The 12,711-nt window shown below is 42.2% G+C and overlaps 1 protein-coding gene across 8 annotated transcripts in view; it reads left to right on the top strand.

Annotated features, from left to right (window-relative positions):
- abca2 (ATP-binding cassette, sub-family A (ABC1), member 2) overlaps positions 1-12,711 on the top strand; it is an 86,327-nt gene that overhangs the window by 28,113 nt on the left and 45,503 nt on the right. For 5 of the 8 annotated variants that reach the window (XM_031806493.1, XM_031806480.1, XM_031806477.1 and 2 more), the window contains exons 2-3: positions 10,053-10,146; positions 10,231-10,233. In XM_031806493.1, coding sequence (XP_031662353.1) covers positions 10,053-10,146; positions 10,231-10,233 — 97 coding nt within the window. The remainder of the gene's footprint in view (positions 1-10,052; positions 10,147-10,230; positions 10,234-12,711) is intronic. The other 3 variants (XM_031806489.1, XM_031806484.1, XM_031806465.1) reach the window with 1 other exon arrangement.

Raw genomic sequence — 12,711 nt, 5'->3', positions numbered from 1 at the left:
GCCAATTCGATGGAAACCTAGCTACTGTAACTTTGTATACTTCTTACATGCTGACCACACTGCTCGCACGTGTCCGCAAGCTTCTGCGTGGCCAGGCGCTAAAATAGAAATTGGTTCTATTTGTGACACTCAACGTGCTGCAAGTCCGGCCTCTCCCATCTCCTCATTGGTTTTTAGGAGCATATGCCCACGTGAGTGATTGAAAGATTAACTGAGGTCCGCACTCCAGTCGGTTGTAGTAATGCACCGTAAAATTGGTTGCCAACTGTCATATAAAGTCCAAAGAAGAAGAAGAAGCCTGAAGGAAGAAGGAAAGATGATGAGAAACTATTTTGGTTTCGGATAGGTGTAGTGAATTGTGTTGTCAGCCATAGTAGTACGGCGCCCGTGGAGCAAATTAGGGTTAAATGCCTTGCTCAAGGGCACATAAACACCTACAGTATCCAGGTGTCTACAATTTAGTTAGCCTGGAACGCGGCCATGGTGACCTGTGCAAATTCATTCCAGTTCAAATGCAAACATCTCAATGTTTGATTGATTCTGCAGGTCAGAGGCAGACACTATTCATAGACTAAGGCTATTCCTCTGAGAGAGAGAGAGAGAGAGGTGGGCCCTTTCCTGGGGAAATAAAGGTCTGTCTGCGGCTCAAGCTAGCCTCTTATGATGACGTAGTGTGGAGAATCAATCCTGTGCAATTGACCATGGTTCCATTCCGGCTCTATTGTGCACTCCAGTTGCCTGTTGAGTGACTGATTGAACCCTTGCGATAAGCTGCTCTGCAATATTCAGGCATTTCATTTTTCCACCCCCCACCCCCACCCACACATCCTTAAACCTCAGACATTGGCTACATTGTGGGCTCGTCACAAATGGCACCCTATACCCTATATAGTGTACAACTTTTGACCAGAGTCCTATGGGCCCTGGTCAAAAGCAGTGCACTGCATAAGGAATTGGGCACCATGCAGCCTGTTTAATGAATCAGTGGGAAATGTTTGCATGGCATGGCAGGAATGCAATTCCCTAGGACTTTAAAATCCTATTTCCCTTCCAGTTCTCTCTCTCTGTTGGTCCCTATTTCACTCTTTCCATTCATTAGACTCTCCCTAGGTGGGAAAGAAACACACTAAAGTTCTACTGCTTTTTATTCTTAGTATTGAAATAATCCCATCTAAAGTGAGAATTCTCACTTTATTTGAGGAAGTGATACCTCTGGGAATACTATAACTATATAGGCAAGGGGAATGCTACAGAAATATCACATTTACATAAGTATTCAGACCCTTTACTTAGTACTTTGTTGAAGCACCTTTGGCAGCAATTACAGCCTTGAGTCTTCTTGGGTATGACGCTACAAGCTTGGCACGCCTGTATTTGGGAAGTTTCTCCCATTCTTCTCTGCAGATCCTCTCAAGTTCTGTCAGGTTGGATGGGGAGCGTCGCTGCACAGCTATTTTCAGGTGTCTCCAGAGATGTTTGATCGGGTTTAAGTCCGGGCTCTGGTTGGGCCAATCAAGGACATTCAGAGACTTGTCCCGAAGCAACTCCTGCGTTGTCTTGACTGTGTGCTTAGGGTCATTGTCCTGTTGGAAAGTGAACCTTCACCCATGTCTGAGGTCCTGAGCACTCTGGAGCAGGTTTTCATCAAGGATCTGTCTGTACTTTGCTCTGTTCATTTTTCCCTCGATCCTGACTAGTCTCACAGTACCTGCTGCTGAAAAACACCCCCACAGCATGATGCTGCCACCACCATGCTTCACCGTAGGGATGGTGCCAGGTTTCCTCCAGATGTAACACTTGGCATTCAGGCCAAAGATATGAATCTTGGTTTCATCAGACCAGATAATCTTGTTTCTCATGGTCTGATAGTCTTTAGGGGCCTTTTGTCAAACTCTAAGCGGGCTGCCATGTGCCTTTTTACTGATGAGTGGCTTCCGTCTGGCATAAAGGCCTAATTGGTGGAGTGCTGAAGAGATGGTTGTCCTTCAAGAATGTTCTCTCAGCGCCACAGAGTGACCATCGGGTTCTTGGTCACCTCCCTGACCAAGGCCCTTCCTATTGCTCAGTTTGGCTGGGCAGCCAGCTCTAGGAAGAGTCTTGGTGGTTCCAAACATCTTCCATTTAAGAATGATGGAGGCCACTGTGTTCTTGGGGACCTTCAATGCTGCAGACATGTTTTGGTCCCCTTTCCCAGATCTGTGCATAATCCTTTCTAGGAGCTCTACGGACAATGCCTTTGACATCGTGACTTGGTTTTTGCTCTGACATGCACTGTCAATTGTTGGACCTTATATAGACAGGTGTGTACCTTTTTAAAATCGTGTCCAGTCAATTGAATTTACCGTATGTGGACTCTGAAGGATGATCAATAGAAACAGGATGCACCTGAGCTCGATTTTGAGTCTCATAACAAAGGGTCTGAATACTTACGTAAATAAAACCTATTTTCACTTTGTCATTATGGGGTAATGTGTGTAGATTGCTGAAGATTTGTATTTATTTAATCCATTTTAGAATAAGGCTGTAACGTAAGAAAATGTGGGAAAAGTCAAGGTGTCTGAGTACTTTCCAAAGGCACTGTACTGAACACTGGCCATTTTTATGCTGGATGGTTTGTCAGTGGAATAAGTAGGGTTTTGGTTTTTTATCTTGTGTGGAACTGCAGCACAGGAGGTTGTTGGCACCTTAATTGGGTAGGACAGGCTCGTGGTAATGGCTGGAGAGGAATCAGTGGAATGGCTATTCCATTCGCTCCGTTCCGGCCATTATTATGAGCCGTCCTGCCCTCAGCAGCCTCCTGTGGATTGCAGACCATGTCAGGGCCATATCTGAGTGGTGTTTTGGTGCCTAGATGGTGGTTAGTTTGTGATTGTTTGTTAGATATTGTTTTGTGCTAAAGTGCATCTACTACGGAGGTGAGTGATGTTGTTTGTTAAGTGACACCAGATTACCTGTGAAGCCTGTAGTCCCAGAATCTCTTTATTGTGTGTGCGTGTGTCTGTGTGCGTGTGCGTGTCTGTGTTACAGTAAACCTGAACCTCTCTAAACTATCTCTGCACTCAGTATTGAGGACAGCAGAGGCAGATAGACGCATTGGCACACCTATAAATAATGGAAGATATACCTTCGACATGCAAATTTGGGGGAGGAAAAAACTCAAACAGGCACTATGAAACTCACTGATTCGGAAGGGAAGCTATTTAATATTCGAATTAAAGGTTTGTGTTTGTCCTTTCAGGGCACGGAAATCAATAAGCTTGAGGAATTCTAGCAAGAAACAAGTGCTCCCTCTGGACAGTGATTTCCTGCAGTGTGTTTGTGTGTGTGTGTGTGTCTGTGCGCTTGCCTGTATGTGTGTGTGCATGCGTGCGTGCGTGTGTTTGTGTGTGTGCTTGTGCCTGTGTGTGTGTGCGTACTGAATGTGTTTGTTCATGCATGTGTGTATACACAGAGAGATAGCAGTTGGGTTTACTACTCAGGATCTTATAATGGAAGCTTTGTTGAGTGTGTCAGGGCATTGTGAGAGAAGCATGTCAAAGAGCTGTTTGTCCATCATGACCTTCACAGACAGACACAGAGACAGAATGTCTGACCTCCCTGTTTCTCATGTGTACAAGAGACATTTGGGACAGAGCAGGGAGAAGAGAGTACATCCCTCACACACACACACGCACACGCACACACACAGACACCTGCATTGTCACTCAATCACCTATCCATCCTCCCTCTTTCCGGTGACTCAGCACTCAGCATCCAGCCTGTGATTGGACAGGTGGCCTGCATGCATGTGTGTGTGTGGGTGTTAGAGAGAGGGAGAGAGAGAGAGAGAAAAGGGACTGGAAGGAAGAGGGAGAAGGAGACCTACACCGATGACTGTTTCCCTGGTGCTGTGTACCATGACACCATGCCATAAAATGAGGTAGTCTGTGTACTCTGACTGGGTCTCTGACACTCCCATTGTGTCAATAACGTCATCTGTCTCCCACACACACCATCTCTGACCCTTAAACCCTTCAGCAGAACTTCAGCTGTAGAATGGGAAATCAGGACAGGGTTAAACCAGGACAGATCTAGTTGGAAAGAGGGTTAGATCAGGTGAACAGCATAGATGAGGAGAACTGGCTGTGTTCCAAATGGCACTCTATTCCCTATGTACTGCACTACTTTTGACCAGGGCCTATAGAGACGCATTTGGAACGCACACCATGTCCCCTCAGGTGACCAATGTTTGCCACTCCCATAAAGTGAGGCTAGCTTGGTCTATATGGGCCATGGGAGTCCCAGCAGAGAAGACTGTAGCAGAGGATGGAGTTAGGGTCAGAGTCTGCATCTCAAATGATTTCTCTTCTCAAGGAGAACACAGACTTCCCCAGCGCATAGAGACCAGCAGCACTCGGGAGAGAAGAAAAAATCAGCACACTGCTCTTTTTGTCACACATATTATTCCTCTTCTCTCTCTCTCTCTCTCTCTCCTTTACTCTCTCTCCTTTCCTCTTTCCTCTACACTCTCTTTCTCTCTCCTCTCTCTCCCCTCTCTCCTTTACTCTCTGTCGTGACTTGGCTATCATTAATGTGATGACGATTGTTTTATCAAATCGATTAACCATGTTTAATTATTGCTATGATTCAATTACTCATGTAACAATTCATCATCAGCAATTTTGGGGCACCACGAATAAGGTTTATTTAACAGGTTACCGTTTCCCGAAATAACTCTTAAAGATATAAATATCTCTGACATTTCAGTCATCAATCAGTTATTAATTAATTGTTATTTAACTTCTATCATTCTCATTCTGAATGTCGCAAAATCCTTCTGCACGAACCCGAGCATAAATGATCGATCAGCGATATACAAATTGGCTTAATTATTTATTTACTGTCTAACTAAATAATCACACAGAATTACATAAACACACAAACAGTATAGTTATTGGTTACTAACACAATGCAATGAAAAGTCTAATAACCAGGACAGATCAGATGATCGGAATAAACCGATATGACGGCTTGTTACACCAAATGAAAAGGGAGGGGCATGTAAGAAAGAGCGGGAGAAAAGACAAAGGACTTCACTATCTACACACAGCTGATAACTATGCTCATGGAAATGCTATACTTTGCACATGGCCGCTCATTCGAAAAGAATTGCAATGTATATATTTACAATTTTCTGCCTTTGTTGTCTCTGTTGAAATCGCCGGTCCGTCTGAGGAGTAATTTGACAGAAAGTCTCTGGTTGTGTCTGTTAGAACTGAGTTTCCGGGTGTACCAATGATCGTTGGATAGGGAAATGTTCTTTAGAGGTACCACCATATGGTTCTCGGGCTTGGTTCGTTAGAATAGATACTTTAGAGGTATCGATAGTAGAGGTCGACCGATTAATCAAAATGGCCGATTAATTAGAGCCGATTTCAAGTTTTCATAACAATCGGTAATCGGCATTTTTGGACACCGATTGTGGCCGATTACATTGCACTCCACGAGGAGCCTGCGTGGCAGGCTGACTACCTGTTACGCAAGTGCAGCAAGAATCCAAGGTAAGCATATCTTATAAAAAACAATCAATCTTAACATAATCACGAAACTACACATGGTTGATGATATTACAACTTTATCAAGCTTGTCCTGCGTTGCATATAATCGATGTGGTGCCTGTTAATTTCTCATCGAATCACAGCCTACTTTGCCAAACGGGCGAAAAAAGCACTGGCAATGTAGTGGAAATTTCCTGTATTTACCAAATCATGAGAGCAAACCACACACAAGTCAGAGTTATCATAAAGTCCATCTTGAATTATATGAGCTCCATCACAACCCTGTGACTCTCAGATCAATTCAGTGTCTATAAATTAATTCTCTGAGAGTGCTTACAAAACAGTTCTTAGTATCATTTATAGCCAAGACACACCCATCTCAACTCACATGACGAATAACAGATCTTAGGAACATTACAAAGGAAGACTTTACTTGAGAGAGGAGTATTCCATAGCCAGACAGCATTAGCTATAAATTATCGTTCAGTTTGCTCTCCTAAAACGAGGTTCTACTTCTCGTTCTTGGTACAACATAGCACCAAGACATTAGGATATATATCAATTGTCATTTTAGACACTCCCATTCTGGACAAGCTCACGGAGACACAGTGACTGGCACACAGACATTGTGGAGCCAAGAGATAATTGGTCAATCATCCCTTAACATGGTTTAAAAGATTTGTTTACATATGAAGACACGCTTGACCTCTCCCCTCTCTGCGGCCCAAGTAACTGAACCCTGACAGAGAACAGATAACTGCAACCGGCCAACAGTATTATCCAAAAATAGACATTCTAATGACATATCTCACATAAGCATAAAATAAATAAAACGTTTTATTTATAAATGTTACCTAAATAATTCTGATTCTGCCACGACACGTTGCACCAATGTGTATCTAACTATAAACATCAATGCCTTTCTTTAAAATCAATACACAAGTATATATTTTTAAACCTGCATATTTAGTTAATATTGCCTGCTAACATTAATTTCTTTTAACTAGGGAAATTGTGTCACTTCTCTTGCGTTCCGTGCAAGCAGTCAGGGTATATGCAGCAGTTTGGGCCACCTGGCTCGTTGCGAACTGTGTGAAAACCATTTATTCCAAACTAATTCCGTAATTAATTTGCCAGAATTGTACATAATTATGACATAACATTGAAGGTTGTGCAATGTAACAGCAATATTTAGACCTATGCTTATTGATGCCACCCATTAGATAAAATAAGGAACGGTTCCATATTTCACTGAAAGAATAAACTTTTGGTTTTCGAAATGATAGTTTCTGCATTTGACCATATTAATTACCTAAGGCTCGTATTTCTGTGTGTTATTATGTTATAATTAAGTCTATGATTTGATATTTGATAGAACAGGCTGACTGAGCGGTGGTAGGCAGCAGCAGGTTCGTAAGCATTCATTCAAACAGCACTTTCATGCATTTGCCAGCAGCTCTTCGCTGTGCTTCAAGCATTGAGCTGTTTATGACTTCAAGCCTATCAACTCCCGAGATTAGGCTGGTGTAACCGATGTGAAATGGCTAGCTAGTTAGCGGGGTGTGCGCTAATAGCGCTTCAATTGGTGACGTCACTCGTTCTGAGACCTTGAAGTAGTTGTTCCCCTTGCTCTGCAAGAGCCGCGGCTTTTGTGGAGCGATGGGTAACGATGCTTCGAGAGTGGCTGTTGTCGATGTGTTCCTGGTTCGAGCCCAGGTAGGGGCGAGGAGAGGGACGGAAGCTATACTGTTACACTGGCAGTACTAAAGTGCCTACAAGAACATCCAATCGTCAAAGGTATATGAAATACAAATGGTATAGAGAGAAATTGTCGTATAATTCCTATAATAACTACAACCTAAAACTTCTTACCTGGGAATATTGAAGACTCATGTTAAAAGGAACCACCAGCTTTCATATGTTCTCATGTTGTCACGAGTTCCGCCGAAGTCGGTCCCTCTCCTTGTTCAGGCGGCGTTCGGCGGTCGACGTCACCGGTCTTCTAGCCATCGCCGCTCCACCTTTCATTTTCCATTTGTTTTGCTTGTTTTCCCACACACCTGGTTCACATTCCCTCATCAGACTTAATGTATATTACCCTTTGTTTCCCCCATGTCTGTGTGTGGAATTGTTCTTTGTGTAGGGTGTTACGTTACAGGCTGGCTTGCGCTAGATTTGTTTCAAACCTAGGTTTGTTTGTTTTGTTTAATCCGGTTCATGTTACCGTGGTTGTGCTTTTTGCTGCCTCGCCTCTGCCTTTGGGCCAGGGTGTATATTAAAGTTCTCCTCTTATCACCCATCTCTGCTCTCCTGCGCCTGACTTCCCAGCAACCAGTCACTCACCCCGTTACACATGTTCTGAGCAAGGAACATAAACGTTAGCTTTTTTACATGGCACATATTGCACTTTTACTTTCTTCTCCAACACTTTGTTTTTGCATTATTTAAACCAAATTGAACATGTTCTATTATTTATTTGAGGCTAAACTGATTTTATTGATTTATTATATTAAGTTAAAATAAAAGTGTTCATTCAGTATCGTTGTAATTGTTATTATTACAAATAAATAAATACATTTTAAAAACGGCTGATTAATCGGTATCTGCTTTTTTTGGGTCCTCCAATAATCGGTATCGGTATCAGCGTTGAAAAATCAGAATCGGTCTACCTCTAATCCATAGTGGTGGGAGGAAATTGTTCTTCTCTCTCTTCTTCGGTCGAGTTTCCTAGACTATTTTACACATACAGCTGCAGGCTGTGAATGTGTAGTCTTGTAGAGGTGTTCTTCTTCTCTGTTGAAAGTTTCAGAGTTTCTAGCCATTCAGTACTTTTCAGCTAACGCCGTCGGTCTCGTTGGCCTATAGAGTGGTAACCATTTCAGCGTGGGGACGCATGTCCTCACGTTCTCGGGTCTCTTAGTTTTGTAGATTTCTTAACCATTTGTGACTTCCGGTTCACACCATCCGCCTGCTAGGTCTAATGTACATTTTGTCAGGAGTGGGTTTTATGCACTCTGGGAAAAGGGGCGTTCCATGACGCCGACGTAATGTGTGTGCGCACCTGGGTGTGGCCACTGACTTGGTTAAGACTTCATATGAAAAACACTTCTCTAATTTAGAAGGCTAACATCACATTACATCTTCTCACAAATAGTTTAGTATTTAATCATATCAGTTCCCCGACATTTGGATGTGAATCTGGGAAATATACACATTCACTGGGAAATATACACATTCAGAGATACAGTTATGTTGTTATACTGCCCTTCGTGGGATCCCAAGACACAAATGAGTGCCCACGGACCACTCCAACCACTTGACTACAGAAATGTCATTTCATTATTCAACCTTTTGATGTTAACGTTTTGGCGTGAGGAATTTCCTTGTAACAAAGAGGTTTCTTACCCCTCAATCCTGCCAAACCCAAAGTTTCTACACAGTATTCACGACCGGTCATAAAACTGGTGGGGGGGAGAGAGAGGAGGTGGGGGGGCATGACTTGTCCCAACAGGGCAAGTCATGACATCTCTTTCCTCTACACTCCCTCCTCTCTCTGTCTCTTTCTCTCTCTCCTCTCTCTCGCTCCCCTATCTCCTTTCCTCTTTCCACTATACTTCCTCCTCTCTGCATTTCTCTCTTTCTCTTTGACTCGCTCTCTTTCGCTCTTGAATACTGATCAGGATGCATAAACCCTACCTACCGTTCCTCAACATTCTTGATGTGATTCATGAATCATCACTTTGTTTTGCGTTCAAGGCACGTATAATTGAATGTTTAGAGAGTGGTAGCGTCTCTCATAGAGAGACGGAACAATCAGACCCCCATATTTTTATGTAACCTATTATCTAACGAGGCAACTGGCAAGTCAATCAAATTCTAATTTGCAATGATAGCCTGGCAAGGGGCTGGTTTTATGTATTAAAGAAAATGTATTTTGAAACTGTCTTGCTGTTCTGCTATGGCTCCACTACTAGATAACTCGTGTCAGTTGACGCGGGTGAAATTGAAAGTGCTAGTTCCTTTTCCTGCCAATATACACCAAGCAATAACCACAGATTACCTGATTTGTGTGTGTGTGTGTGATTGTTTGTGTATGTGTGTGGTGTTTCTTATAGTGCTGCGTCTTCCATCTTCTATACCCCCCCCCCCTTCTTCATAAGTAATATCTGTAGCAGACCACTTTGGAAAGGACTGGCCGTTTTGGCACCCAGTCCATGAGCCAAAAGTGCTTGTTTAGCAAACTGGACAACCTTCACTCCAACTCCCTAATTTAATGGATCAATAACTGACACTGGGTAAAGTCGACTCAACCCATTTACTATGCTGATATATCACCAAGTAAATGAGAATCGACAAGGAGTGGTTCGTTGTGGAAAGAAAGTAGTAGCTAACTAAATTCAACCTTGTAGCCACACCTGTGTGCTGTTTACAACTACTGTACCTAGACTGGTTTAGCTGTTCAGCGGTTTCACTCACTCTCTCTCTCCCTCCCTGCCCCTCCCTCCCTCTCTACAGTGGGTGTTGGCCTTTGAGATCTTCATCCCTCTGGTCCTCTTCTTCATCCTGCTGGGCCTGCGCCAGAAGAAACCTGCCATCCCCGTCAAGGAAGGTAGGAAAGAAAGAAGGGAGCTACACAAAAGAGTGTAAAAATTGAAGAGAAATAGAAGTGATTTAGAAGTAGCCTAAGTGCCAGTCTGTTACCATGCAAACTCCGTGTAACTAATTGTCCTGCCAACATTGTTTGGCATTATTATTGCGTTTATTTGAACTGGGACAATGTACAACAAAACATAAGTCTCAGTACACTTGAGAAAAGATGCATTGTACCAGACTTAGCCAACAGCTAATTTCAGTCTGCAGTGAACATACAGTATAAACAAGGAAAATGTTATTTATACGAACGGACAACCTACAGACATGGTTGTTGATATACAGTACCAGTCAAAGTATGGACACACCTACTCATTCAAGGGTTTTTCTTTATTTTTACTATTTTCTACATTGTATAATAATAGTGAAGACATCAAAACTATGAAATAACACATATGGAATCATGTAGTAACCAAAAAAGTGTTAAACAAATCTAAATATATTTTATATTCTTCAAAGTATCCACCCTTTGCCTTGATGACAGCTTTGCACACTCTTGGCATTCTCAATCAGGTTCACCTGGAATGGTTTTCCAACTGTCTTGAAGGAGCTCCCACATATGCTTAGCACTTGTTGGCTGCTTTTCCTTCACTCTGCGGTCCAACTCATCCCAAACCATCTCAATTGGGTTGAGGTCGGGTGATTGTGGAGGCCAGGTCATCTGATGCAGCACTCCATCACTCTCTTTCTTGGTCAAATAGCCCTTACATAGACTGAAGGTGTGTTTTGGGTCATTGTCCTGTTGAAAAACAAATGATAGTTCCACTAAGTGCAAACCAGATGGGATGGTGTATCGCTGCAGAATGCTGTGGTAGCCATGCTGGTTAAGTGTGCCTTGAATTCTAAATAAATCAGTGTCACCAGCAAAGCACCCCCATACCATCATTCCTCCTCCTCCATGCTTCACGGTGGGAACCACACAGGCGGAGATCACCCGTTCACCTACTTTGCGTCTCACAAAGACACGGTGGTTGGAACCAAAAATCTCAATTTGGACTCATCAGACCAAAGGACACATTTCCACCCGTCTAATGTCCATTGCTTGTGTTTCTTGACGCAAGCAAGTCTCTTTTTCTTATTGGTGTCCTTTAGTAGTGGTTTCTTTGCAGCAATTCGACCATGAAGGCCTGATTCACTCAGTTTCCTCTGAACAGTTGATGTTGAGATGTGTCTGTTACTTGAACTCTGTGAAGCATTTATTTGGACTTTAATCTGAGGTGCAGATAACTCTAATGAACGTATCCTCTGCAGCAGAGGTAACTCTGGGTCTTCCTTTCCTGTTGTGGTCTTCATGACAGCCAGTGTCATCATAGTGGTTGAGGTTTTTTGCAACTGCACTTGAAGAAACGTTCCTCGTGTTGGACATTTTCTATGGATTGACTGACCTTCATGTCTTAAAGTGGTGGACTGTCATTTTGTTTTTACTTATTTGAACGGTTCTTGCCATAATATGGACTTGGTCTTTTACCAAATAAGAAGGAAAGACATTCCACAAATTCACTTTTTACAAGGCACACATGTTAATTGAAATGTATTCCAGGTGACTACCTCATGAAGCTGGTTGAGAGATTGCCAAAAGTGTGCAAAGCTGTCATCAAGGCAAAGGGTGGATACTTTGAAGAATCCCAAATATAAAATGTATTTTGATTTGTTTAACACTTTTTTGGTTACTACGTGATGCCATATTTCATAGTTTTGATGTCCTCACTATTATTCTACAATGTAGAAAATAGTTTTAAAAAATAAATAAAAACCTTTGAATGAGTAGGTGTGTCTACACTTTTGACTGGTACTGTATATAAAAAAAATGTGTGTCTGATGTTTGTATGTTGTCTGCTCGTATAAATAATGTTTTCCTGGTTTCCTTGTGTGTCCAAACGTTTGACTGGTAGTGTATATAATAATACAAAATACACAAAAAAATACAGGTCAGGACAAACAGATACATTTCCAGACGGAAGTCAAGACATTGCACATAATAATAATCAGACACATTGCTATTGGAATTAAGAGTCGTAAAAACATAGTAAAAGAACAGCAAGAAAAACAAACAGCAACAGAAAAGGTTCAGAAGTGGCTACAAGCCTGCTGACACTAGCCACACATTTACACTTTTCTAGAAGTTGGTGGTGAACAGTTTTTACAGAAAATGCAGATTGAGCAAAAGCTGTTCCACACACAGTTTACATTCACTGCACAGCTAGTATTGGACCATGTACAATAGATAGTAAAGTAGTCACTGGACTACTTAAGGGTTGTGGATCAAGTCCATGTAAACATTTAAAAAGCAGCTTTACATTTTAAAATGTACAAAATCTTCAAAACTTAACAAATTGTGTTGAGAATTTAACAATGGTGATGAATATTTGTGTTTCTGATCAAATAACCTTCAATGCACTCTTGTACTGAGATTTGCAATGGTTTGATTGGCCTTTTTTCCCTGCTTGTGACCCACTTGCAATGCAATAGAACATGTGAGAAAATATCATAGACTGCATATAAACCTTAGCAGCATTAGTGTTAA

Source organism: Oncorhynchus kisutch, linkage group LG3, assembly GCF_002021735.2.
Source record: "Oncorhynchus kisutch isolate 150728-3 linkage group LG3, Okis_V2, whole genome shotgun sequence".
Taxonomy (NCBI): domain Eukaryota; kingdom Metazoa; phylum Chordata; class Actinopteri; order Salmoniformes; family Salmonidae; genus Oncorhynchus; species Oncorhynchus kisutch.
The sequence above is the reverse complement of the archived record's forward strand: the minus strand, read 5'-3'. Positions and strand labels throughout refer to the sequence as shown.